The sequence below is a fragment of the Rhinatrema bivittatum genome, chromosome 2 (genome assembly GCF_901001135.1).
Source record: "Rhinatrema bivittatum chromosome 2, aRhiBiv1.1, whole genome shotgun sequence".
Taxonomy (NCBI): domain Eukaryota; kingdom Metazoa; phylum Chordata; class Amphibia; order Gymnophiona; family Rhinatrematidae; genus Rhinatrema; species Rhinatrema bivittatum.
In genome coordinates, this window is record NC_042616.1 from 65,931,528 (window position 1) to 65,957,061 (window position 25,534).

At 46.9% G+C, this 25,534-nt stretch overlaps 2 protein-coding genes across 8 annotated transcripts in view; one reads left to right on the forward strand and one right to left on the reverse strand.

Annotated features, from left to right (window-relative positions):
- The window catches only part of JMJD4 (jumonji domain containing 4), a 45,452-nt gene extending 27,799 nt beyond the window's left edge, over window positions 1-17,653 (reverse strand). Inside the window, exons 1-2 of the mRNA XM_029588277.1 lie at window positions 17,174-17,653; window positions 16,797-16,962 (exon numbers count right to left, since the gene is read on the reverse strand). Coding sequence (XP_029444137.1) covers window positions 16,797-16,962; window positions 17,174-17,423 — 416 coding nt within the window. The 5' untranslated portion in view covers window positions 17,424-17,653. The remainder of the gene's footprint in view (window positions 1-16,796; window positions 16,963-17,173) is intronic.
- Window positions 17,654-20,721: 3,068 nt separating this feature from the next.
- SNAP47 (synaptosome associated protein 47) overlaps window positions 20,722-25,534 on the forward strand; it is a 107,058-nt gene continuing 102,245 nt past the window's right edge. For 2 of the 7 annotated variants that reach the window (XM_029588278.1, XM_029588280.1), the window contains exon 1: window positions 22,335-22,849. The gene's annotated coding sequence lies outside the window, so the exon portion shown is untranslated. Of the gene's footprint in view, window positions 21,163-22,326; window positions 22,850-22,879; window positions 23,505-25,534 lie in introns of those variants that run through there. The other 5 variants (XM_029588284.1, XM_029588285.1, XM_029588286.1 and 2 more) reach the window with 5 other exon arrangements.

Sequence of the window (25,534 nt, forward strand, 5' to 3'; positions counted from 1 at the left end):
AAAAGATAAAGATATTACTACATGCACAGAAAAAGGTAAAAGAATACCAGGAGCAGGGCCAAAAAGAAAGCCAATTATTCCATGTTCTATAAAGTAGATAGTGTATGACTGATGCTTTAAACTACTACTATTACTACTAAAAGTTTTGCTGTTTATTAACAAAGCACTAAATGAATTATACTGCACAGTTTAGCTACAGATACAAAGCTGATCATTCAGTGTCTGTTTTTATTGTACACTGGGATGTCTTGTTCCTATATTCCCAAGGCACTTGTAGTTCTACTTTGCAGAAGTCCAAACACTTCCTACGTACAATCCCTAGAGAAGTACAGTCAGCCATCAGATACCAACCTACATGTCAAGGTTAAGCCCTTAGGGTCGTACACTTCACTGCATGTTTTCTGCAGGAGAGGTGGGGGAAGGGAGGGATGGGAGAAAAAGTTTCCATTCATAAACATTCTGCACCTCAGCTATAAGAAATATTCATAGGAGTTGCCAGACCTAATCATACTAAATGTTCATGTCTTCCAGTATCCTGTCTCAGACAATGACAAGAAACGGGTACTTAAAAGAAAGGTGTATAAGATACAAAGCATGCATAAGAACTGTCCATCCACCGTCATTTGGGGTCCTAGTCTTGGCTAAGTATTTTTCTAAAACGTATCTTGGTTATTTTAATCTGTTTTGAATATAATTTATTTCCACCCACCTCACTTCCAAACTGATTTGGCTGTTGACCCAACAATTAAATAAAGTTAGGGAAAAATGAGTATTTCCTTTGAGCACCAGGATAGACAAGGGAAGCAGATATGAGGCTATACAGAATATAAACAAAGCAAGGAGGCAGACCTAGATAGTGTTGCTATCCCAAAGCTATGATTTAATAACATATGGCAATACCAGGCTGTTCAGGAAGAACAGGGTGGCAGAAAAGGGGGAAGAGTAGTACTTTATTTGCAAAATAATATTAAAGCCACTGAAATTCAGGGAGCATGGAGAAAGGGGGCCATGCTGTGGGCTATCTTGGAAAGGGGAGATGATACCTCCCATCTATAATGGCGCAGTTTACAGATTTCCAACACAAGAACTGGACAGAGATCTGGTGCAAGACATCCAAAAGATGGGAGCACAGCGGGAGGTGGTGTTGGTAGGAGATTTTATCCTTCTAGATGGCGATTTCTTCAGCATAATGAAGAGAAATCTGAGGGTTTGCGATTAACAGGGGAAAAATGTTATTTTAAAATAAGATAAGATTTCATTGTATTGTTTCACAAAGCTATTGTTCAGTGGAGTAATAATATTAAAAATCTTAACATAATAGAAGTCAGCAGGTAAGAACCAATTAAGCCACCCACTGTGCCCAGTTGTGTCTGCCTGTATTGCTCTAGCTAAGAATGTCTCACAGTAATCAATCAGTCATACAAGCTTGACCATTTGTGAGGATCACTCCTTATTCAAGTCGTTTTTGGCAGCTCCTCTTTTTGGCCCTCTATAATTATTGGTAGAAAAATATATTCATTTCCATACCTACAAAATACCCCAGATTCTCATCTCTTTTACCCAACATCTCCCTCATACATTACTGCCCTCTATATCTAACCCAAAGATGCTTAAATTCTGTCACTGATTTGGCTTCCACTACCTTTACCTTCTCTTTACTCAGTTAATAGCTTATCGTCCTACTCACACAATGGCTAATTTGTTGACCAATATTTTATGTTAACAGTGCCAAAATTAATTTCAGATAAGCAATATCCAATGTAGCTCCCTGATCCAAAACTTGTCATCTCACTGAAGAACCCCATCATTTGTTTGGACAAGGTCTTCCTTTCACAAAGCCATATTGCCCGGGGGTTCTGTAATCTGCTTGTTGCAAAGTACTGCACAATATCTTAATCTTTAGCAGTGTTCTCATAGTTTCACCTACTGCTGACATTAGAGGGATGGGTCTGGAGTTACCTGCCTCCTTTTCGGCCATAGCTCCACTCCTCCAGACCCTCTGAAGCAAGGCGGAGCAGGGATGAGAGTAGTGCAGCTATCATTTCCTTAAGCTCTTTCAGCAATCTGAGATTCTGTCAGGGGCCATGGCCTTATCCACTCTCGTTTCTGTAAATACTTCAAATACTTTCTCCGCTGTAAGTTGGTTTGTGATCAATTATTAATCATTTATACCATTTTCAGCCTTGAGTATGTCACTTTCTCCTCCTGTAAAGACTGAGCCAATGAACTTAAAGAGTTCTGCCTTCTGTAGCTCCTCATCCATTTTAATATCACATTCTTACTTTGGGTCTGATATACTAAGGCTTTTCTCCCAATTGGTGCCTAATAGAAAAAAAAGCTTAATAAATCAGGTCTTGTATCTTAACTTTTCCTTTTTGGTTTTTCATCTCTCCCTTATATATCTAAAAATGTTTTATCTTCTATTATTGACTGGACAATTTTCTCTTCTGTTTGTGCCTTTGCTGGTCTAACTACACATTTCATCCCTTTATTTTTCCCAATAATTCAGTCTGTATTATCCGAATTCTAACCTCTTTTCTCTTAGGATGTCAACAGCAGCCTTGTGAAACCTTTTGATGGACCATCAGAAAGGACAAGTGGTTCTTACATGCTAATTTTCGTTCCTGTAGTACCACAGATCATTCCAGACTCCTGGGTTTATGCATCTATGCCAGCAGATGGAGACAGTGAAAGTTTAACTGACACTGCTTGATAAGCACTGCAGTTTGTCAGTATTGATATGTACCCAAACACAAAAACTCACTTACAAAAACTTGTAAAACTTGAAAACACTTGTTAAAGCTCTGAAGAAAAATCTGCATAGCAAAAAGAGCACAGCTGAGTGGAAGACTCTCCACCTCCATCAAGCGGCAGGCTCTGGAATGATCCGTGGTACTACAGGAGCGAAAATTAGCAGGTAAGATCCAATTTTACTTTCCCTGTACGTACCCGGATCATTCCAGACTCCTGGAATGTACCAAAGCCCCCTAGCCAGGGTGAGACCTGGAGAATCCCGCTCGCAAAACACTCTCGCCGAAAGAATGAGTTTCCGGATCTCTGATGTCTAGGCAAATAACGTCTCGAAAAAGTATGTGACTTCCATGTAGCCGCCCAACAAATCTCGTGGCAACACCAACTGAGCCTCCGCCCACGAGGCTGCTTGCGATCGAGTACAATGAGTCCATAAACCATCCGGCAGCTGGCGGCCCTTAAGAATATAGGATAAACTCAATAGCCTCCTTGAGCCACCTCGCAGTGGTAGCTTTGGAAGCCTGGAGCCCTTTCTTTGCACTGCTCCACAAAACAAATGGGTAATCAGATCTCCGAAAGGCATCGGTCACCTCCAGATATCTCAGTAAAGCCCTCCAAACGTCCAAACGCCTGAGTTCTCTCGCATGAGGAGAAGAAGCATCCAAATTGGGAAAAGCTGGAAGTTCCACCATCTGATTAACATGAAAAGCAGAGACCACCTTGGGAAGAAAAGATGGAACCATCCATAAGGACATCCCCGAATCCGAAATCTGTAGGAACGGGTCCCTACAAGATAATGCCTGTCACTCGGATATTCTCCGCGCTGAACAAATGGCTACCAGGAAAACAAACTCCAAGGTCAAATCCTTAAGAGTCACCCTACAAAGAAGCTCAAAAGAAAATTAGGTCTTACCTTCGATAATTTTCGCTCCTGTAGAACCAAAGATCAGTCCAGACTCCTGGGTTTTGCCTCCGCACCAGCAGATGGAGACAGAGCAAGATTTGACAGGCTCTGCCATAAATACCAGGGTGTCACCCACAGCCTGTCAGTATTACACAATGTCAAAGCAGAATGACTCCCCCCTGAAACTAACTATATACATGAAGTTCAACTGGGGAACCCTTGGGTCACTGTCCCCAACAAGGAACCTGACTCGAAACCAGAGATAGAGAGGTATAAGAATCTCACAGATGAAACAAAACTAGAGCAGAAGTAAAACAGCGGACTCTCCGAAATTTAATCCAGAAGTGGGCGGGACTCTGGACTGATCCTTGGTACTATAGGAACGAAAATTATTGAAGGTAAGACCTAATTTTCTTTTCCCTGTACGTACCGGATCAGTCCAGACTCCTGGGATGTACCAGAGCTGACACTACTTGGGATGGGACCCGGAGAGGCCCGCTCTCAACACACCTGCTCCGAAATTGCCCTCCCTGGAGTCCTGTACATCCAGCCGATAATGCAGTGCAAAAGTATGCAACGATTTCCAAGTTGCAGCTCTGCAGATCTTGTGTGGAAATCTGGTGACACTCCGCCCAGGAACATGTGGAATGTGCCTTGAGCCCCATTGGCAGGGGCCGACCACATAACATATAGGAGGAATTGATGGCCTCCTTTAACCGAGAGATGGTGGCTTTAGATGCCATCTGACCCCCTTTTGGGCCCTTCCAAAGGACGAAGAGGTGATCCAAAAAACGAAAACCATTAGTAACTTCCAAATAGCGTAGAAGCGCTCTACGCACATCCAGCTTCTTCAGGTCCCTTGAAAAGGGATCTGACCTGTCGAGGGTAGAAAACGATGGAAGATCCACCGACTGGTTCAAATGAAAGGAAGAAACTACTTTTGGCAGGAACGAGGGAACCATTCGAAGACTAATTCCGGAGTCAGAGATCCGCAAGAAAGGTTCCCTGCAAGACAAAGCCTGAAGTTCGGAATCTCTTCTTTGCGAAGTAATTGCCACCAAAAACACTACCTTCAACGTAAGGTTCTTTAGGGTCGCCCCCTTCAGTGGCTCCAACGGTGGCGCGCACAAAGCCTTGAGCACCACGTTTAAGTTCCAGGAGGGACACGGAGCAATCAAAGGTGGCCGTAAATGCTTTGCCCCTTCAGAAACCGGGCAACATCTGGGTGTGATGCAAGCAGCCTCCCTTCCACTGAACCACGTAAGCAACTAAGGGCAGCCACCTGCACTCGCAACGAACTACTGTACAAACCCTTAGCCAAACAGTCTTGTAGAAAGGCTAAAATGGTAGAAACGGATGCCCAAGTAGACATAACTACACGAGAAACGCACCATGATTCAAAAACCTTCCAAACTCGCACATAGGATAAGGAAGTCGAAGTCTTACGCGACCTCAGGAGGGTGGACACCACTGCATCAGAATAACCTTTGCCTTTTAAACAGCTTCTCTCAAACGCCATGCCGCTAGAAAAAAGCGATCTACCTGATCGAAACAAACAGGTCCCTGATGAAGCAGATGCAGGAAAAGCAGGAGATGCAGCGGCTCCTCTAGCGCGAGATTGACTAGGTCTGCAAACCAAGGATGACGTGGCCACTCGGGGGCCACCAGAATTACCTCCAAAGGATGACTCTATTCGACGAAGAACCTTGCTGATCAGTAGCCAGGGGGAAAAGATGTACAGAAGGATTGACGTCAGCCAGGGTAGTGCCAAGGCGTCCACCCCCTCTGCCCCCGTTTCCCTTCGACGGGCAAAGAAGCGCGGAGCCTTGGCAGTCTGAAAGGTCACCATCAGATCCATGGCCGGCGTTTCTCATCTGTCGCAGATGAGCTGAAAAGCCCTGTCCGCAAGCTCCCACTCTCCGGGGTCGAGCTGATGCAGACTCAAGAAGTCTGCGTGAATGTTGTCTACCCCTGCTATGTGGGACGTGGCGATGCTGACAAGGTGTCGCTCCACCCACTAAATCAACAGACGACCTAACGCCACCGGGCGATTCCTGGTCCCCCCCTGACGATTAATGTAGGCCACTGTGGTCGCATTGTCGGACAGAACCCTGACCGACTTGCCCTGAATCAGCGGGAGAAAAGCCTGTAAACGTCAGACGCACCGCCCTGGTTTCCAAGCGATTGATCGACCAGCGAGACTCGGCCGATGACCAGAGTCCCTGAACTGACTTTTGCAAGCATACCGCTCCCCAACCTGAGAGGCTCGCGTCCATGGTGACCACTGTCCACTCCGGTGCCACAAGCGAAACCCCCCGGAGAAGATTGTCCGAACACAACCACCACCCCAGGCTGGAGCGTGCCAGATTTGTTAGAGGTAACAGGAGGTGAAACTGTTCGGACACCGGACTCCAGCAGGAAAGCAACGCCAATTGTAAGGGCCGCATGTGCGCGAAAGACCAAGGAACCAGTTCCAGAGTCGATGCCATGGAGCCTATCATCTGCAGATAGTCCCAAACTGTCGGTGGTTGTTTCTGCAGCAATGACCTGACTTGCCCCTGCAACTTGAGACAGCGGTCGACGGAGAGAAAGACTTTCCCCTGCCACGTGTCGAATAAAGCCCCCAAAAATCCCAGGGACTGAGAGGGATTGAGGTGACTCTTGGATGAATTGACCACCCAGCCGAGAGAGCGCAACAACTGCAGAATCTGTTGCACCACTAACAGACAAAGCATCTCGGATTTTGCCCGAATCAACCAATTGTCCAGATACGGATGGACTAACAATCCCTCCTGACGCAGCTGTGCTGCAACCATCACCATTATTTTGGTGAAAGTTCTGGGCGCTGTCGCCCGACCAAAACAGTAATGCTTGAAACTGGTTCCCCAACACATAGAACCTAAGATATTTCTGATGATCCTTCCTGATTCATATGTGCAAATATGCCTCCGTGAGATCCAGAGAGGCTAGGAACTCTCCCGGACGAACGGAAGCAATGACGGACCGCAGCGTCTCCATGTGAAAACGTGGGATCCGGAAGCATCTGTTGATGCACTTTAGATCTAGAATGGGACGGAAGGAACCTTCTTTCTTTGGAATGATGAAGTATATGGAGTAATGTCCTCTTCGTTGCTCCCAAGCGGGAACTGGAACAATCGCCCCCAGATCCAACAGCCAGACCAAAGTCTGATGGACCACTTGCCGCTTGTCGGCGTACCCACATGGGGGATGGGAAAAATCTCGGGTTGGGACGGCATGCAAAATCTAAAGTGTAGCCGTGTTTTATCACCGAGAGCACCCATTGGTCTGTCGTAATTGCGGCCCATTCCTCGAAAAAGAGAGACAATCTGCCCCCTACCTTTGGGACGGAGGAATGGACCGGCCGGACATCATTGCGCAGACTTACCTCCGGGAGCCGACTGGGCGGAAGCGGGTCTATCAAAACGTCTCCCTCGAAAGGGCTGTGACTGCAGTCTGCCCCCCCCCCCCCCCCCCCGACCGAAAGGAAGGTGAGGGGTATTAGGACGAGGAGCATGAGGTTTTCGATTTCCTCAAAACCTGCATCTGGACGAGAAGGACCCCCTGGAATGCGTCCAGTCCTCCGGGAGTCGGTAACCTTTATTTTCGCCAAGCAACTGGATCATGTCTTCCAATTCCTTGCCAAACAAAAGCTTGCCCTTAAAGGGTAAGGACCCCAGCCGAGATTTGGAGGCTCCGTCTGCCGACCAGTTCCGCAACCACAATAGCTGTCTGGCCGAGACGGCCAAAACCACAGAACGAGCCAAAGTTCTCAGAAAATCGTACAGTGCGTCCGCACTATAAGCCACGACCGCTTCGAGGCGGCCAGCTTGCCTGGCTTCTTCTTACGAGAGGCCTTCATTGGTGAGCAGTTGCTGAACCCAACATAGACCAGCCCGTAACGCAAAATTACTACAAATTGCCGCACGGGCTCCCAGAGCGGAGACTTCGAAAATCTTCTTTAGCTGGATCTCCAGCTTCCGATCCTGAAGGTCCTTCAGCGCCGTGGCCCCCGTGACCGGAATGGTAGTCCTCTTCGTTACCGTCGAAACTGCAGCATCCACCTTTGGCACCCGAAGGACCTCCAGGGTGTCCTCAGGCAAAGGATAAAGCTTATCCATAGCCTTTGTGACCTTCAGGCCCAAGTCCTGGGTATCCCACTCCCGAAAGATAAGGTCAGTAGTGGAAAAATGAAAAGGAAATGTTGGGGGGGGGGGCCACTCAGACCCAACAACACAGGATCCATTGAGCCAAGACGAGAGTCCTCGGGAGGTGGAGCAATCTCTAATTCCCCCAAAATGGCGGGAATAAGGGGTCCCAGCTCGTCCCTTCGGAACAGGCGGATCACCCTCAGGTCGTCGCCCTCCGAAACCTGGCTCTGCCTTGTTGCCCCCTGAGTCGGTGTGCCGTCTCCCTCTACCCTCCTCAGGGGCGGGAAAGGCTCCTCCTGATCCTCAGGATCTGTAGAGTCACATGGGGAATCCGTGTCCTCCCTGGGGGGGATAGCCCACAACGGTCGCTTGGATTTGGAAGGCCCCTCCAGGCCCCCCAACCGCGACCGAGTCTTGTCCGCTGAATGAGGGCCTTCAGGGTCCCCCAACTGGGGCGAATGCCTCTTATGGGCTTTGTGGGCCTTAAAAGCCCGTTGCATTGCCAGAATAAACTCAGGAAAAGGAGGAACAGGAGCCCTCCGAATCTGTCCCTGTGCTGTCCCCCTGCCCTCCCCCCCGCTGCTCCCACTGGCGAAACAGGCTGCAAGACTGGCCTCTGCGGGGAGAGGGAGGGCGGAGAATTCCTGGGCCCCGCCGAGATCGGTGCCGCATTGGGAGCTGAGGCCAAGATGGCGGGTTTTCCCGCGCTTATCTGCTGCTGTTTGGGGAGATCAGAAGAATGCTCCATGATCACGATCACCATCGTCCGCCTTCGCACTACAACCCCCCGAGCCGACCCCGACGTTCCCTTGCCTCTGGGGATGTAGGCTGAGCACAGCCCATCCCGCGAGAGGCGTGCGCTCCCCGAGCTGCAGGCCGAGCAGGCCGACCCTCGTGGCATGCTCGGACGGATCGCTGAACAAAACAAAATAAAATTTAAGATGGGGGGGGGGGGGGGGGGGGAGGAAGGAATCGACTAACGACTGCTGCCACACCAGTCCTGAGAGCTGCTGCCCGATGCCGCGCTAGTTTTATTATTATTAATCTTTTTTTTTTTTTTTACTACCTGTGCTGTCCCTCGTCGGGTCCTGAAGAAGTCCGGCTGGGGAGAGTGAGCCGGGCTCCCCGGTATCACCCCGGCTGGGCTGTACAGAAAAGCAGGGTCCTCGACCCTTAGCACCAGCAGCCTACCAGACCGGGGGGGGGGGGGGGGGGGGGATGGTCCTCTCAGGACCTGACAACCCCCTGGGAGGCACAGACCGGCACAGCACACTGTCAACTTCTCCTCTTTCTTCTTTTTTTTTTTTTTTTTAACTTCATTAAAAAAGAAGGAATCAACATGAACACTACATCTAACTAAAACCCCTCTCTCACTCTTTTTTTTTTTTTTTTTTTTTTTTTTATTAAATCAATTCAGACTGTGGGCCATGCACTCAGACCATCTGCTGGAGACAGAGTAATACTGACAGGCTGTGGGTGGCACCCTGGTATTTATGGCAGAGCCTGTCAAATCTTGCTCTATCTCCATCTGCTGGTGTGGAGGCAAAACCCAGGAATCTGGACTGATCCGGTACATACAGGGAAAAGAAGGTTTCCACAAAGCTCAAAGCACCAGATTAAGATTCCAAGATGGACAGACCTTCCATACTGGAGAACGTAAATTATTGACCCCTCGAAGAAACCGTACCACATCAGGATGAGAGGACAAAGATCTTCCCTCAAAGAGGTCAGAGCCACTATCTAAACTCGGGGAGAGTTAAATGCCAAGCCTTTGCCCAAGCCATCTTGCAGGAAGGATAAAATATGGGACACCGAAGCACGGAAAGCAGCAACACCTTTGGCCACACACCAGTCCTCAAAAACCTTACAGACTCGTATGTAAAACAAGATAGACGTGTGCCTCACTTGCAGAAGGGTAGTAATAACCAGCTCTGGGTACCCCCTGTGCCTTAAATGTCGCCTCTCAAAAGCCAAGTTGCTAGATAGAAGCGATCTGCCTGATCGAAAAACATGGGACCTTGAAGGAGCAGATGAGAGAGGTGACTGAACCGTATCAGACAGTCCATGGCCAATTTGATGAGATCTGCAAACCACGGGCAACGTGGCCACTCCAGAGCCACCAATACAACATCCCCCAGGTGTCTCTCTATTCTGCGCAAAACGTGCCCAGCAGAGGCCACGGAGGAAACACATAAAATAGAACTTCCTGAGACCAAGGAATCACTAGAGCGTCGACTCCCTCGGCTCCACAGTCTCATCTTCAGCTGAAAAATCGTGGGGCTTTTGCATTGTGGCGGGATGCCATCAGATCTACAAGTGGACAACCCCACTTTTCGTGAATGAGCTGCATCACAGACTCTGATAGTTCCCATTCACCCGGATCTAGAAGACTGCGACTTAGAAAATCCACCAGGACATTCTCATTGCCCGCAATATGAGAGACTGCTATCTTGGTCAAATGTGCCTCTGCCCAGATCGTTAACTCCTGAGCCTCTTGAGCTACCATCCGGCTCTTGGTACTGCCTTTCTGATTGATATAAGTCATCGCATTGTCCGACAGAATTCTGACTGAACGACCTTGGACCATCGGTAGAAAGGCCAGCAACGCTAATCACACTGCCCTGGTCTCCAAGCAGTTGATAAGACCAGGAGCGCTCTTCTGGCGACCACACACCCTGAGCTAATTACCAATGTGATGTTCCCAACAAACATTGGTATATACAAACTGTTAAATAATTAATAAATAACTGAAGCTGGCAAACTGCCCCCCAACCAGATAGACTGACATCGGTAGTAAAAGGTGAGACGTTTGGAGCTATCAAAAGAGGCTCTCCCTCGTAGGAACATCCAGCGTTTCTGGCTGATGAAAAAGCTCCAACAGCGGATTCCATTGTGCCAACAGAGCTTTCTGTAATGGTCTCATATGCGCAAAAGCCCAAGGAACCAACTCAAGGGTGGAAGCCATGGATCCCAGAACCTGCAAAAAATCCCAAGCTCTGGGCACCCGCAACGCCAATTGACTGTGGATCTCTGACTGCAATTTGTTCGCTCTCTTGTCTATCAAGAACACCTTGCCCACGCTTGTGTTGAACCGGGCTCCCAGATACTCGAGACACTGGGTCGGATTGAGATGGCTCTTGGCGAAATTCACCACCCAACCCAGCGACTGAGAGTTGAATGACCTTCATGACCGCTGAGTAACAACTGGCCTCCGACTTTTCCCTGATGAACCAATCGTCGAGCTAAGGATGTATCAGAACTCCCTCACGCTGCAAGGCCACTGCCACTACTACCATGATTTTGTTGAAGGTCTGCGGCATGGTGGCTAGGCCGAAAGAAGGGCCTGAAACTGTAAATGCTGACCGAGAACTATGAAACTCGGATAATGCTGGTGATCCCGACGAGCGGGGATATGAAGATATGCCTCTGTTAAATCCAAAGAAGCTAGAAATTCCTGACTGCAAATTGCCACATCCATGCGAAATCTTGGGACTTTCAGCTCTGCATTAACTCTTTTTAGGTCCAGAATAGGCCAAAAAGTGCCCTCATTTTTGGGAACCATGAAATAAATGGAGTACCGCCCGGTGCCCCGTTCTTCCGGGGGAACCTGCACCATGGCTCCTAAACCCCGCAACCTGTCCAAGGTCTCCCGAACTGTGCGATTTGTCAACGAACCGCAAGGGGAGACCAAAAAGAGGTTGCGGACAGGACGAGCAAATTCTAAAGCGTAACCGTCTCTTATGAACGAGAGGACCCACTGATCCTGAATGAGAGTGGCCAACCCCTCGCAGAAAAGCGCTAGACGCCCCCCTAAGAAGGGAATGACAGAGTGGGCCGGCCTCGCCTCATTGGGAGGATTTTGCTCCCAGGACCCCACCTCCAGAGGAGGCTCTAAAAGGCCTCCGAGCTCCCCAAAAAGTCTGCGCCCAGGACTGACCACAGCCTGCAAACTGCAGGGCTGTTGTCCCCCTCACATATCAAGGCCTTCTGCCTTCAGTGAAATGGGCCCGAGACTGAAAGGACTGTCTGGACTTAGGCCTTTTCTCTGGCAATTTGTGGACCTTGTTGTCCCCTAATATTTTTACCAACTGCTCGAGGTCCTCTCCAAACAAAAGACGGCCCTTAAACGGCAGGGAACTCAACTGAGATTTGACGAAACATTCGCCAACCAGTGCCGCAACCACAATAATCTCCTGGCCGACACCGCAGAAGCCATAAGCCGTGAAGGGGCCCACACTATGTCATACAATACATCAGCTACATATGCCACTGAAGCCTCCAAGCGCTCCGCAAGACCAGCTTGGTCCCCTTGCACCTGTTGCACCCAACGCAAGCATGCCCGCTGCATGAAGCTGGGGCAAATAGTCACCCAAATGCTCAAAGCAGAAACCTCAAAGATCCGCTTGAGGTGAATCTCCAGCTTACGGTCTTGGACATCCTTTAAAGCCACGGCCCCTGCCACTGGAATAGCCGTATTCTTGGTGACCGTCAATACCGCAGTGTCCACCTTCGGCATAGCAAAGAGCTCTAACTTCTACTCGGGTAAGGGTTAGAGTTTTGACATAGCTTGGTCCACCCGTAATCACCCATCCGGAAAACTCCACTCCTGGTCCACCATCCTCTGCATGGACCTATGGTAAGGAAAGGCCAAGGGAGGACCACGAGTCCCATCCAGAACCGGGTCCGCCCCATCTAGGTCCGAATCCGACTGAGGGAGATTCAAATCGAGCTCCTCGAGGACCAGCGGAATTAAGGGGGCCAATTCCTCCTGACGAAAAAAAGAATCTTGGGATCGTCCCCGGACACTGGCATATCAGCTAATTGTCCCCCAGATCTGTATCAACAGCATCCGGGGCCGCAACATCTGGGTCGTCTGCCCCAAGATTAGGGGCCGGAACCCCCTCCAAGGGAAGCCTTGTATCCCCAGGAGTCTCCGAGGGACCCCCAGAACCCCCATCCGACCACAGTGGCCCCAGTAAACGCTGCACCCCAGGGACCAATGTACCTCATGACCGAATAGAGCCAGACCCAGCCGCCTGAACGTCTGGGGAGAGAGGAGGAGAGGCCATTCCCCCCAGCTGAAGTTCTGACCCTTCCTGCTGTTTCAAAAAAGCGTGGTGAGCAGTAAAATAAATTCCAGGGAGAAATCGGAGAGCAGACCCCGTAAGCCCAGCGCCCCCCGACCAAACAAAATACACCGGCAGCGCGTCATCCAGGATTCCCTGCCCCACTACAGGGCCCGGGTGCACTGGGGAAAGCCACGGGGGGGGGGGGGGGGGAGGGGAGTTCTCCAGCTCCCCCCCCCCCCCCCCCCCCGAAAAAGCTGCCAAGTCTGCCGGGGAACCTAAAATGGCTGCTGTTCCTGCGCTGGCAGAGGCCGAAGGCCCGACACAGGAAACCCCGTCCCCAACAGCAACCATATGGGCGGCGGAAGGAGGCCCGATGTGCCGGCGTTTCAATGGGGGAGGGGAAAGATAAGACCCCTCACCACCCGAAACACACACCGAGCAGAAAGAGAGAGAGAGAGAGAGACAGCTGAGGTGGGCAGGAACCGTGCCACACACGTGGTTACCCACGGAGCCCAGCAAGACCATCCCCCAAAAAACTCCGCCCGTAGAGCCCAGGAGAGACTTACTGCCCTGCTGAATTTTTTTTTTTACCTTGCAAAAATAACAGGGCCTCTGCTCTCCTAAGGCCAAGAGGAGCTGTCCAGCTTCAGCTCAACCTGAAAGCTAGGAGAGAAAGCCCTAAAAGCAAAAAGCAGCTGCCCCGAGCTGAAAAGCCACCTAGACGGCCTCGTGAAGGGAGGGACCTGGACCACCAGATTTGCACCTCACGGATGGGAGCCGGAGCGAGCGTACAAAAAGGTCATCAACCTCCAGCTCGTCCACCTCAACCAAACAGGGAAGGGTTGCCCCAGGGAACCCGACCCCTGGGAGAAATGCTCCTGAGAAAAAGAAAAAAAAAAAAAAAAGACCGAAAAATCACCAGAAACTGCAGGTGAATGCACCAGCCACCATCTGCTGGAGACAGAGAAATACTGAGGAACTGCAGGTGGCACCAGTGCTTATCAAGCAGTGTCATTTAAACTTTCTCTGTCTCCATCTGCTGGAACGGATGCATAAACCCAGGAGTCTGGAATGATCTGGCTACGTACAGGGAAGAATTATTTAGTGACTATGTCTCAAGAAGGCATCTGTGTAGCTTCAAAAGCTTGGGTATACCAACATGTTTGGATAATTCTTATGCCTGTCCAATAAGAGGTATCACATCTTGCAGAAAATCAGGTTTTCTCCAGGACCAATATGACTTCCAAGGATCTGTACTGTAATACCACTTTGTAATTTTTCCTTTTCTTGGGATTCCTGGTGTTCCCTCCTGATGTTTTCCTGTAATTACTGACTCCTCTGCAGATTAGTGTGTCTTCATCAATGCCCCTTTTCGTGTTTAACATGCCTTTCCTAAGATATTAACCCTTGCCCCTGCTCAGCTTTGCAATTCAGCTCTGTTACCGCCTATCCTTTAGAGAACTAGTATTAAATTTGTCCCTCAAAATCTTATCTCTTCAGCAGCATCAGCGAATACCTGAAACATTCTGTTGACCCTGGGATTTGAGAAAAAAAAATTATTTTGCTGGGTCCTTAATTTGCTATGCAAATTTCAGTAACGGCCTGGGGGGATAATTCTTGTAATAGTAATAGATGGAATCTTGAGAAATGTAACCTAAAAATAATTCTGTATACATGGGAGTAATATACAGACCTCCAACACAGGGAGAAAAGGTAGATTTAGGCACAGTGAGGCATCATTAAGGTGCCACAAGAATGTAAGGTGCTGCTTGTAGGTGACTTTGATCTGCCAGATGTAGACTGGAATGTACCTGCTGTTACAGTGTCATTTGGAGCGGAGAAGTCCTGGTTACTCTGCAAGGGGCAATCCTCAAACAACTAGTTAAGGAACCCTCTCACAAGACAGCTATAGTAGCTGTGATCTTGAAAAATGGAGAAAATGTTACTGACTTCCATCGTAGGGGAACATTTAGGGTCTAGTTATCATTTGATATTAGACACAGATCTGAACTAAACTAGAGTAAGGGTCCTGGACTGTGAGAGGGCCGACTTCAAGATAAGTGATAGTGGTGATAAAGCCTTATCAGAATCGGGAATCTGAAGGACAGCAATAAACAAGTATAGAAAAAAAATCTCTGTTTGAGGCGGGTTAGCAAAAAAGATGACAAGATTAATATGGATCTTTATTTAAAGTCAACCTAACTCTAGGTCTGTGCAAAAAATGCTATGAACTTATCTGTCTTGCTCCCTCAGATCTTAAAATGCTAAATTCACAGCTCAGCCTCTGGTTGATTGTCTAATTACAGCCAATGGACTTCTCGCTCTATGCTTGTGAAGTACATTCTTTCATTCAGCGCTGTATCTCACAGACAGATACACAACACACTTTTTTTCACAAAATGAAAGGAATCCCATGCTCAGCTGCTATTTTAAAATATATATACCTATCATTTACAAGATGTACTGGGCCCATGACATTTACAGAAAGGAACAAAAAGAAAATCTAACCATGAAAGCGATAGATAAGCTACACAAAGTTACATTTGCTTCAAAAACAATATACAGAACCTCGTTAGCATTGTTCTCGCTTTTAATGAACTCTTTGCCGACAAGCGTAATAATCATCCTCAGCTTTGAGTTGGCAGTCCACCATCTTCCCTGAATGTTGGTCAGTCCAATCTCAACTTATGCCAAGAGGCAATCAAAAACGGAGGAGAAAGGAGACAAGCTGTATAATCCTAACCTTACACAGCGGGCTTAAAATCTTCTTTGTGCAGATGTCTAATCCTAAGTGTACTCTACATGAGATTTTCAAGGGCTCCAAAGATCCTGAGAATTTTATTACTCCTATTTCTATACCTTCCCTCCTACAGAGCAGGGAACAAGGATAAAACAACTTCCATATAAAGAAAGATTTTAAGAATTATGATTCTTTAATTCTGAAGGAGGAAGTGAGAGAGGTCTATAAATCATGAAAGGTGTGAAGAAAGTAAATAGGAAACACGCTCAATTAAAATATCAACACATATTTCATCTATGGAGCTTATTACCCTAGAAAAGAAAAGAAGCAAATGGCAAAATTGAATCTGAAAAGAGATTAAACAAATTTCTGACTGAATAATCAAGGATGTCATGCATCCCTGTATCAGGACTGCTAGAAACGGGAAGGTTATGACAGGGGGGGCAACCACTCTACATAAATCCTATTTCTCCTCAGAGAGTGTCTGGCTGCTGTCAGTCTCACTACTGAGTCCTTGCCATGTAATTTCCAAGAATTACGAGTGACTTACAAGCAGACAATTCCCAATGAGAGCATTGCTGGTCCTCATACTTGCAGGGAGACCTGGGCTCTTTGGTCTGATATTCAATCTTATTTATTTATTTGATTTATATTCCACTTTTCGGCCATTCCAAGTGGATTACATTCAGGTACTATAGGTAGTCTTACTTATAATTCATAAATCACACACACAGGTTTAGCTCAAGGTTTTCTTTTACTCTTCAGGCACACACTTCAGGCTCCCAGGCTCTTTAACACAGTGGATCTCACCTGGGGGCACATTTAACTGATCTGCTTATCTGAAAACTCACAATGAATATAAAGGAGACAAATTTTTATATACTGGACCCCCACCATATGCAAATCTATTCCATGCATATTCATAGATACCCTGAAAACCAGACCAGTTAGGTGTGCCTCCAGGATAGGATTGCCAACCCCTTGCAGCATACACAATCTTCAGAAAACTTTACAAGGGGATGAGAGTGAGCACTGAGCTTGACTTAGCTTCCTCCCAACGCCCTCTGCAGGTCCAAACCTGAGTTTGCAAATATACAGCTCTTCTGGAGAACAGCAGCTCTTTATTATTTACAGCTCACTTTTAAATGCATGAGGACTCTTACCTGTGCATATGCCAGTCCTTCAGGTACAGGCATCCTTTTGGAGAACAATAGTTACTCTTAATATAGTCTTTCCAATAGGTGATGTAATCTCTGAGTGGGATCTGTTCTTTGCGGTTTGAATTGTATTCCTTCACATCACAATTGGCTACTGGAACAATGGCATCACCTGAACAAATGAGAATGTTTTTGAAATACAAAGTACAACGCAGTATATCAATTATTGCAAATTTTCCCAAAGGGAAATCCGTGATGCTAGCAATGCAGGGGCATAAGAGTACCTAATACTCTATGAAACATTTTGCATGCACCCTACTGTGAGAAGCTTTAATAACTTAAAAATTCATCATATTGGTTGTACTAAAAACTCGGTTTCTTACCAAAGTTCTGCAGTAGATGATCAAAGTTGGGTCTGTCATCTTGTGTCACCCAGCACCTCCTGCTGCCCCAGCTCTCAGTGAACCTGGCCGAGAACACACAGGGGGAATTGGGAAGCAGAAACCGCCTAAAAAACTCAGAATAACTGAATGAATCAGGGTCTTCAATGTATTCGACCTGGTGCCTATTGCAGATTTGGCTGCAGTCGTTCGGAGAGACGTCACAAGAATATGCAAATGTCTCCTTATCCATCCAGTGTCCCGTTTCTATGACCTTTCATATTACTTATACCAGCGCGAGACACCACGGTGTCGCGTGGTCCCGGGCTCTCCCGCTGCTCTTCCTTCCCTGCTGCCGTTGCCGCCGGGCTGTCAGCACGTTCAAGCCCAGCGGGAACGGCAGCGATGCGAGAAGGAGCTGTGGCACCCGCGGCTGGGCTTTTCCTTCTTCCTGCGCCCCCCCGCCCCGTGACCCGGAACAGGAAGTGACACACACAGTGCGGTGCGCGGGAAGGAGAAAGGGCCATGCCGCGTGGAAAAGTAGCAGCGGCGGCAGCAGCAGCAGCGGCCCCCAAGCAATCGAAGCAGCCGGTAATCAGGAAAGGAGACAGCAGCGTGAGCCTCCCGCGGCCGATGGGATTCTTCTTTCTTGGCCTGCGGGGGCTGGAGGAGGAGGCTGCTGCAGCTACTATTTGTGCTGGGGGGGGGGGGGGGAGAGTAAGTGAGTGAGACAAAGAAGCAGCCAGACAGCCTGTGTGTCAGTGAGAGAATGCATTTGATTGAGAGCATGTGTGTGATTAAGAGAAACTGGTCAGAGAGCTAATGTGTGTGTATATGTGAGAGACAATGAGAGTGACTGCTCAGGGAGATGACTGATGTGTATGTGAGAGTGTGAGACATTAGTCAGGGAGGTGACTGGTGTGTGTGTGACAGAGAGAGAAAAAGCATGGAAGTGAGAAATCTGGGTATGTGAGAAAGCATGGGAGTAAGAAGCCTGGTGTGGGGGGGGGGGTGTGAAAGAAAGCATAGGAGTGAGAAGGCTGATTTTGTGAGAGAGAGCATAGGAGTGGGAAGCCTATGTGTGTGTGCATGCATGAGAGAGAGACTGGTTGTAAGATGACTGTGTGTGTGAGAGAAAGAGACTGGTGTGTGAACGTGAGAGAAAGTATGTGATTCAGGGAATGAGAAGCCTGTGCACGTGGAGAGCGAGCATGGAAATGAGAGAGAGACTGGTGTGTGTAACAGAGAGAAAGTGATTATGGGAATGACAAGCCTGTGCATGTTAAGAGTGAGCATGGGAGTGAGAAACCTGGGTGTGTGTGAGACACAGCATGGGAGTGAGAAGCCTACATATCTGAAAGAGAACATGGGAGTGGGAAGCCTGTGTGTGGGTACGCATGAGAGAGATCAGGTGACTGGTGTGTGTTTGTGTGTGTCAGAGAAAGAAAGTGATTATGGGAATGAGAAGCCTGTGCATGTGGAGAGAACAAGCATAGGAGTGAGAGACTGGTGAGTGTGTGTGAGACAGAGAAAGTGATTATGAGAGTGAGAAGCCCGTATATGTAAGTAGAACACGGGAGTGGGAAGCCTGTGTGTGTGTATGGCATGAGAGAAACTGTTCAGAAACGTGACTGGTGTGTGTGTGTCAAAGACTGGGAGATGATTGGTGTGTGAGAGACAGAAACTGGTCATGGGGACATGACTGTTATGGTGTGTGTGTGAGAGACATGGGCCCTAAGGAAGAGGACCATGAGTATAGAGCTTAGCCTCTACTGCTGCTTCTGCTGTGTGCTACGGCCTGCATGGAAGAGGAGTAGGAGAGCTGCTGGAGGGGGTAAGTATTGATCAGTAATTCTGTTACTGGAAAGTCGGTATAGAAAAGTTCTAAATAAATAAATAAATAAATAAGTAAAGATGGCTTTTTAAGTTTATTTTTCTTGATTGACTGCCATTTTAATTATTTAATATTATGTGATGTGTCTGCTTTTTTGGTGTTTTTATGAGTTTTTAATTGTTGGATGTTATTCTGTTCATAGCTGTTTTGAAAGATTTATTCTGCTTATTAGTATAGTTTTACAATTATTTCTGTGTGGGGATCTATAGCTGCTTGCTAGTTCTGTTTTCCTAATAAGAGGTGTATTGATTTTTAGGGCCTGATTTAATATTTGTAGTGTTGCCTTTTCATAGATAGGGTTGCTCCTGTTTGAGTGTATTCCATAATACAGGTGCAACTGTGTGCATATTAGTTTATGTGCATTACTACAGATCCAGGGAGTATGTTAGGTCGGTTCTGTGTCTGTTACCAAGATGAGATATTTTACTAGCATGTAAGTGTTTGTATCAGTCTTATTTGTTGTGTTTTCTCAAGAGGACATGCATTGGTGGTAAACTGCTGTCTTTTCATAAGTAGGGCTATTGAGTCTGGAAGTAGAAGGAGTTTGAGTTGCTGTTACTGAGATGACACCAGAACATCTTTTTTGTAGGGTGAGTTGTATGGGGAATGTCATAATTCTGCTTTACATCCATTGTGGGTCAGGGGGGTTCCCGTGGATGCAAACTGTACTTTTACATCTAGCCCCGTGACGATCATGGGTCAGTGTGTCATGCATGTGAGAACCATCTGTCAGGTCTGTCCCGACAGAAAAAAGGTTGAGAACCACTGATTTATACAATCTACAAAAGCTTTCAACAATTTTTTTCAGCTTACTAAGTTCAAGGGAATGAACTGGTTTCCAAGTTGGCTAACAATATTTTTGCAACCTCAGCCAAATTGACTGATTATATTTCACATTAATTTATTTAGTGGAACCAAATATTACTAGCGTTTCTCTTTATTAATAGATCCATAAAGTTAAAGATTTTCAGAACTATTTTGAGAATTTGTCAAACATCTTTGTTGCAATGTATTTAAAAAGTCCTTGACTATTTATTGACCCAATCATTCTTTATGTCTGTTCTTAGCATCCAAAATATATCGCTTTACAATAAAAAAAAAATTAGTTCCAGTATAGCAATGAAATCAACAAGAGAATGCTAGGTGAAAATGCAACGCCAGTCAACCTGATCTGTACCATAAAACTGAAGCTATTCAATTTAATAGGTGAATTTTAGTGTGATAAAATACAGAGATGATTTCAGACTAGTGAGCAATGACTTGTACTATATATGAAAACAAAACGGGGAGGGGGGCAGGGTGTTAATAAAAGCGGATCCGTGGCTGGAAATATTTTAAGTCAATCAGTCCGCAGACCGGCTTGGCAGATTGCCTTAACTAGAATCCGAAAAGGGTTAAGTTTTTGGTTTTTTTTTAATATGTTTAAAATTACCCTGCAAAAAATCTGGTTTGTAATTACTTTGCAACAGTTTCTAAGATGCCTGTACCCTCCATGACAAATAGCTAATTGCAATGTATTCAGATGCTGTAAGCCGTTCTGAGTCCTTTTAGGAGGGTGACATAAATTGAAACTGAAATAAAACAAAGAAGGGAGTAGGAATCCTGACTCTGCTCTTCTCACTTTTACTTTCGGGAGTAAGGACGCTAGCTCGGCATCTTTTTCTCCTTCACTCGTGTGCAATTTCTCCCCTCTCCAATGTGATTTATTTGCGCTGTCCTGATGCGCACCCCTTTCTCCTCTTCCCGGAGCCAGAGCTCGACTCACTACACTTTCAGTATTTCCCCGTCGGACCTCCCGCCACCCGCGAGTTGATTTGACGGAGGCGCCAGTGCTCTCTGGGTTTCTTGGCGGAGCGCATACGGAGTAGCCCCGGCTCCTACGCTTGCGCGCACAGCGGCGACCTGTGCCTGGCTCTACACAGCTAGAACCGGAGCTGGAGTCGAAATTTGGAACTGGAATAAGAATCGGCGGTGGAGCTGGGTTTTGGTTTGATTTTGTTTTCCCTCCTACGATTCGTCGGGGCTGGGAGCGGCAGCGCTTCCCGTTTCCGGACGGAGGGGAGCGGAATTGGAGGCGCACAGCCGGGCTGCGGTGGAGGTAAGGGCGTGCGGAGCGTGTGTGGCCAGCGGGAGATGTGCGCTGTGCCAGGATGTCTCGGGCTCTGTCAGTCTCTTCCATTCTCCGTCTTCGGTCTCCTGCCGGCCAGTCGGGAGCTGTGTTTAAAAAAGGATTGGATAAGTTCTTGGAGGAGAAGTCCATTACCTGCTATTAAGGTCACTTAGAGAATAGCCACTGCCATTAGCAATGGTAACATGGAATAGACTTAGTTTTTGGGTACTTGCCAGGTTCTTATGGCCTGGATTGGCCACTGTTGGAAACAGGATGCTGGGCTTGATGGACCCTTGGTCTGACCCAGTATGGCATTTTCTTATGTTCTTATGGTCAATGTTCAGGAGATTTGCATGCATTGTAACCCCAACGTCTCCAGACGGGGCTCCTGCAATTTCAGCCTGGCTGCTTGGTGCCGAGGAGAGGCTTGGTAAGCCCTGCTCGCTGGAGGACGTTAACAGCAGCTGTGAGGCATTCTCAGACAGCAAATGAAAGTAGGTAAGGACTGTACCACCATAGAGCTTGGCAGCTCCACATCTTATCCCTTGCTGCCTTCAATTTTGCCACTGGGTATTTTTTTTTTCTCTCTACCATATCCCCTGGTTGGCTATTCCATGCACCCACCACACTTACTGGGAATGAATATTTCTTAATGGTACTCCTTAATCTATTTTCTTTAAACTTCATATTATGGTCGTTTGTTCTATAACTGTTTCCATTGGGGGGGGGGGGAGGCATTTTCAACTTGTGTATGTTAATACTTTTGACTTTGAACATTTCTGTCATATTCTTGCTCCCACTCCTCTCTTATGTGGAATAGTGAACTATCTTGAATTCAGCGGGCTGTAGGATCCCAGGCAGCATGGTTTTTCCTCAAATAAATCATCTCATATATGTCTGATCAAATTATTTTATTGGGTGACTAGAACAGTAGATTAAGGGCATGCATTCAATATTTATTTTGTTTGCAGCAACGTTTTTTATACAGTTTCACACAGGTCATTGATAAATAAATGGCCAAGATTAACAACTGGTTATTACCCGTCGTAGTAATTGGTAGCACTGGCAGCACAAAGATGAGGTAGAAAGTCGGCCACAAGATAAGGAACTGTCAGGAGTGGTGGCAACAAAATATGTAAAAATAGCACAATACAATTTTTTAAAATAAACTATAGAATAAAATCAGACCAAAATATAAGCTATCTGATCCAAGATGGCGACATGCTATGAGTAGGAACGAGTTGGAGTCCAGCTGCGTTTGGATTTTACCTGTTTTCCTTATTCAATGCCACCAAAAAGGAAGGGAAAGATAAGGCTTTATCCCTCTATCCCTCCACCGTCACCAGTTATGCAGCAAGAGATCACTCGTTTCCTAAACACAACAGCTAATACCCAGCGAGCTGAGGAAACCATTGTGTCAAAACGTGGAGAGAGCCCTGCTGACACCGGAGGAGACTTCGCTGAGCCCTGATCTAAGACAGCCACCGACGCAGAGACCAGGGCTGCTGTTGCAGCACGGACCCGCTTAGCGAGAGCACCGCATCCGGGACAGCAGAGCAAACAACGCTGAGGACAGCGGCAGAAGCAGTTTTGTTTTCAGCAGGTATCCCGGAGGACTTGAGCTGGGGAGGAACAGCGAAACCCGGGCAGGAAGAAAGGGGCTCTGGCTCTGGGAGTGAGTACAGCTGGAAAAATCCTGCATTTCCCCCTCCCCCGTCAGAGTTTAAACCCTTGGTGATTCCGAGCCGCCCTGAGACAGTCGCAGTGGCTCAGCTCTGGGACTTATTGGCAGGAGTAGCAAATGCCTTGAACAATCTTAGTATTAAAGCTGAGACTTTGGCGTTCCAAAGTGCTCAGTTTTCAACTGCTCTGCAAACAAAAATTTGAAGAGATTTCCACAAATTTTCAACTTTAGAATCTAAGGAGATAGAGCATTTACATTTTAAAGCAGCAGTGGTGAAGGATCGGAATGCTATTGCTAGAAGAGTGGACATATTGGAAAATGCATCGAGGCATTTGAATATTAGAATTCTCAATTTTCCCAGAATTATAGGAGAGACTCCCTTTATTACCCTTGTAACAAGATGCCCAAATGGGAGGTAGGCAGACCTGCACAATACTAAACACACACACACACACACTATGATACGAGATATACGGTAATGAAAACATAGCTTTATTTACAGCACACATAATTCATTTCCCGTGACTATAATACATACCAAATCAGCATCCTGCCACTCATCAGGTCGGGGAACCCCAGTGCGACCGAAAAAACAGGAGCACACAGCTTCAACAGGAAAGATCCTGCACCACCCGTCAGTGCACAGGTGAGGCTCCAAGTTCCCACCGGAGGACCCTGAACTTTTATAGGGCTTTGTAATGTGTGTGCGTAGATGAGCCAGCACATGGGTCTGGGAACCTTTCTGTAGGGCTGCTGGCCAGGCATTCCTCCTCCTGTTGAATCAGGTCCCAGGCACAGACAAGCTACTCTCCCCCACAACCACTTGTGTAAGCCCTGCTGATACAGCTTTTTGTTTAAAAAACAAGTCCCCAGCTTAAAGAGTGACAGGACAGCATAATGTTTGTTCTGAGAGCATTTTTTTTTAACTCATCGTATTACAGCCCTTAAAAGTTTTTTTTCAAGAAACTTTGGGCATTGAAGATGGGAATACTCCGTCAATTAATAAATGCTATTTCCTTCCCAAAGCAAGAGGAGTAACAACATCAAATAGACTTAATCTACAAGATAATCTCACAGAAATTATTGAGAACTCCTCTTTTGAAATTCTAGATAGAAACACTCTTCTGGTATCATTAATTTCAACCTCTGATGTGCAAAATGTTATGAAAAATTATTTTAGAAATTTTCCTATCTCTTTTTTGAATGAAAGTATACAAATTTTCCCTGACCTATCCTCAACCACACAATTAAAGCGTAGAGCCTTTTTAGCACTCCGTAAATTATCAATTTCCTTGGGGTAAAATTTCAAAGTAAAATTTCCCTGTAAGTGTGTTTTGAGGAAGGGAGAGGAAGTTCATATTTTCTTTGATGCAGAGCAATTGAAAATTTTCCTGGCATCTAAGCTCCCTGTCACTTCTTCTCCCATAGTCACTTAATTAATAAATAGCTGGTAGTTGTGGAAAGATTTATGTGTTATAAAATATTGTAATGATGAACTCTCAGTTAATTTCTGGATCCTTTAAAATTACGATATTGTTTATTCTGGTAGAGAGGAGGAGATTCTCTTTATTTTCTCTTGAAGGAATGTTATGTTTTGGATAAATTGTCAATGGTTGAATATCCCTCCGCATTATCAAATCTGCAAAATTGAGTTTTTGTAATTGTAAAAATGGATAAATAAAGAATTAAAAAAAAAAAATATAAGCTATAAAACAAAAACTGCGAAAAGAAACTCTATGGACCCAATATGTTCATATTGAGGCGAGTTATGTCCGCTTCAGCGGTTTGAAAGCTATAGGTTTTATGCCTGATTTTTGTTATTTAACAAGCCGTTAAGCCCATAACAACGGGCTACATTAAAACATTTTTTTTTCGGTTTGGTTTTCGGAAACGGCACTCTTCCTCATTTCTTCTCCCTCACTCCCTCTTCCCCTCTCTCATTCTCCTTCCCCTCGGTCACTCACCCCCCTTCCTCCACTCACCTGCCTTCCTTCCCCTGCCCCCACTCAAACTCCTTTCCCTCAGTCTTATTCACCCTCTTTCTCCCACTGCCTCCCTCCCCTCTCACTGAAACCCCCTTCCTTCACTCTCACCTCCCCTTCCCTCATTCTCACTCCCACTCCCTCCTCAGTCACTCCCCACCCTCTCCCAATCCCATCCCTCACTCTCATCCCCTCCCGTCCCCTCTCAGTCACTACGCTATGTGACTCACTCCTTCCCTTGTGGCACAGCGTCTATCTGTTACTCTTGGCCCTTATTGGAAACTTTTTGTTTCTAATTTTCTTCCCCCCTGCCATTGATGCAGAGAGCAGTGCTGGAGCTGCATCAAAGTAAAGGCTTGCTTTGCTCTCTTTCTGGGAGACCTGTGCCTTTAAGAAATCTGCTCACGGACTTGAGAGGGAGCAGGGAGCACAGCTCTGGCTTTTACTTTTGTTGCTCTGCTTTGCGGGGGAGTGGGGGTGGAGGGATGCCCATGTAAACTCTTCCCCTGGTGGCTGAGACCCCTGGCGGGTTGACAGCACTGCTCCCCCCCCTCCCTCCTGCAGTTGCTGAATGTTTACTTGGCTTCTCCTTTTCTGCGGGACTCAGGGGGCAGGGGGTGGGCTGACTCAGATCTTCTCTGTTCCCCCTTGTCTTTGCTGTGCTCCTGCTGCAGCTGCTTCTAATCTGTTCAGC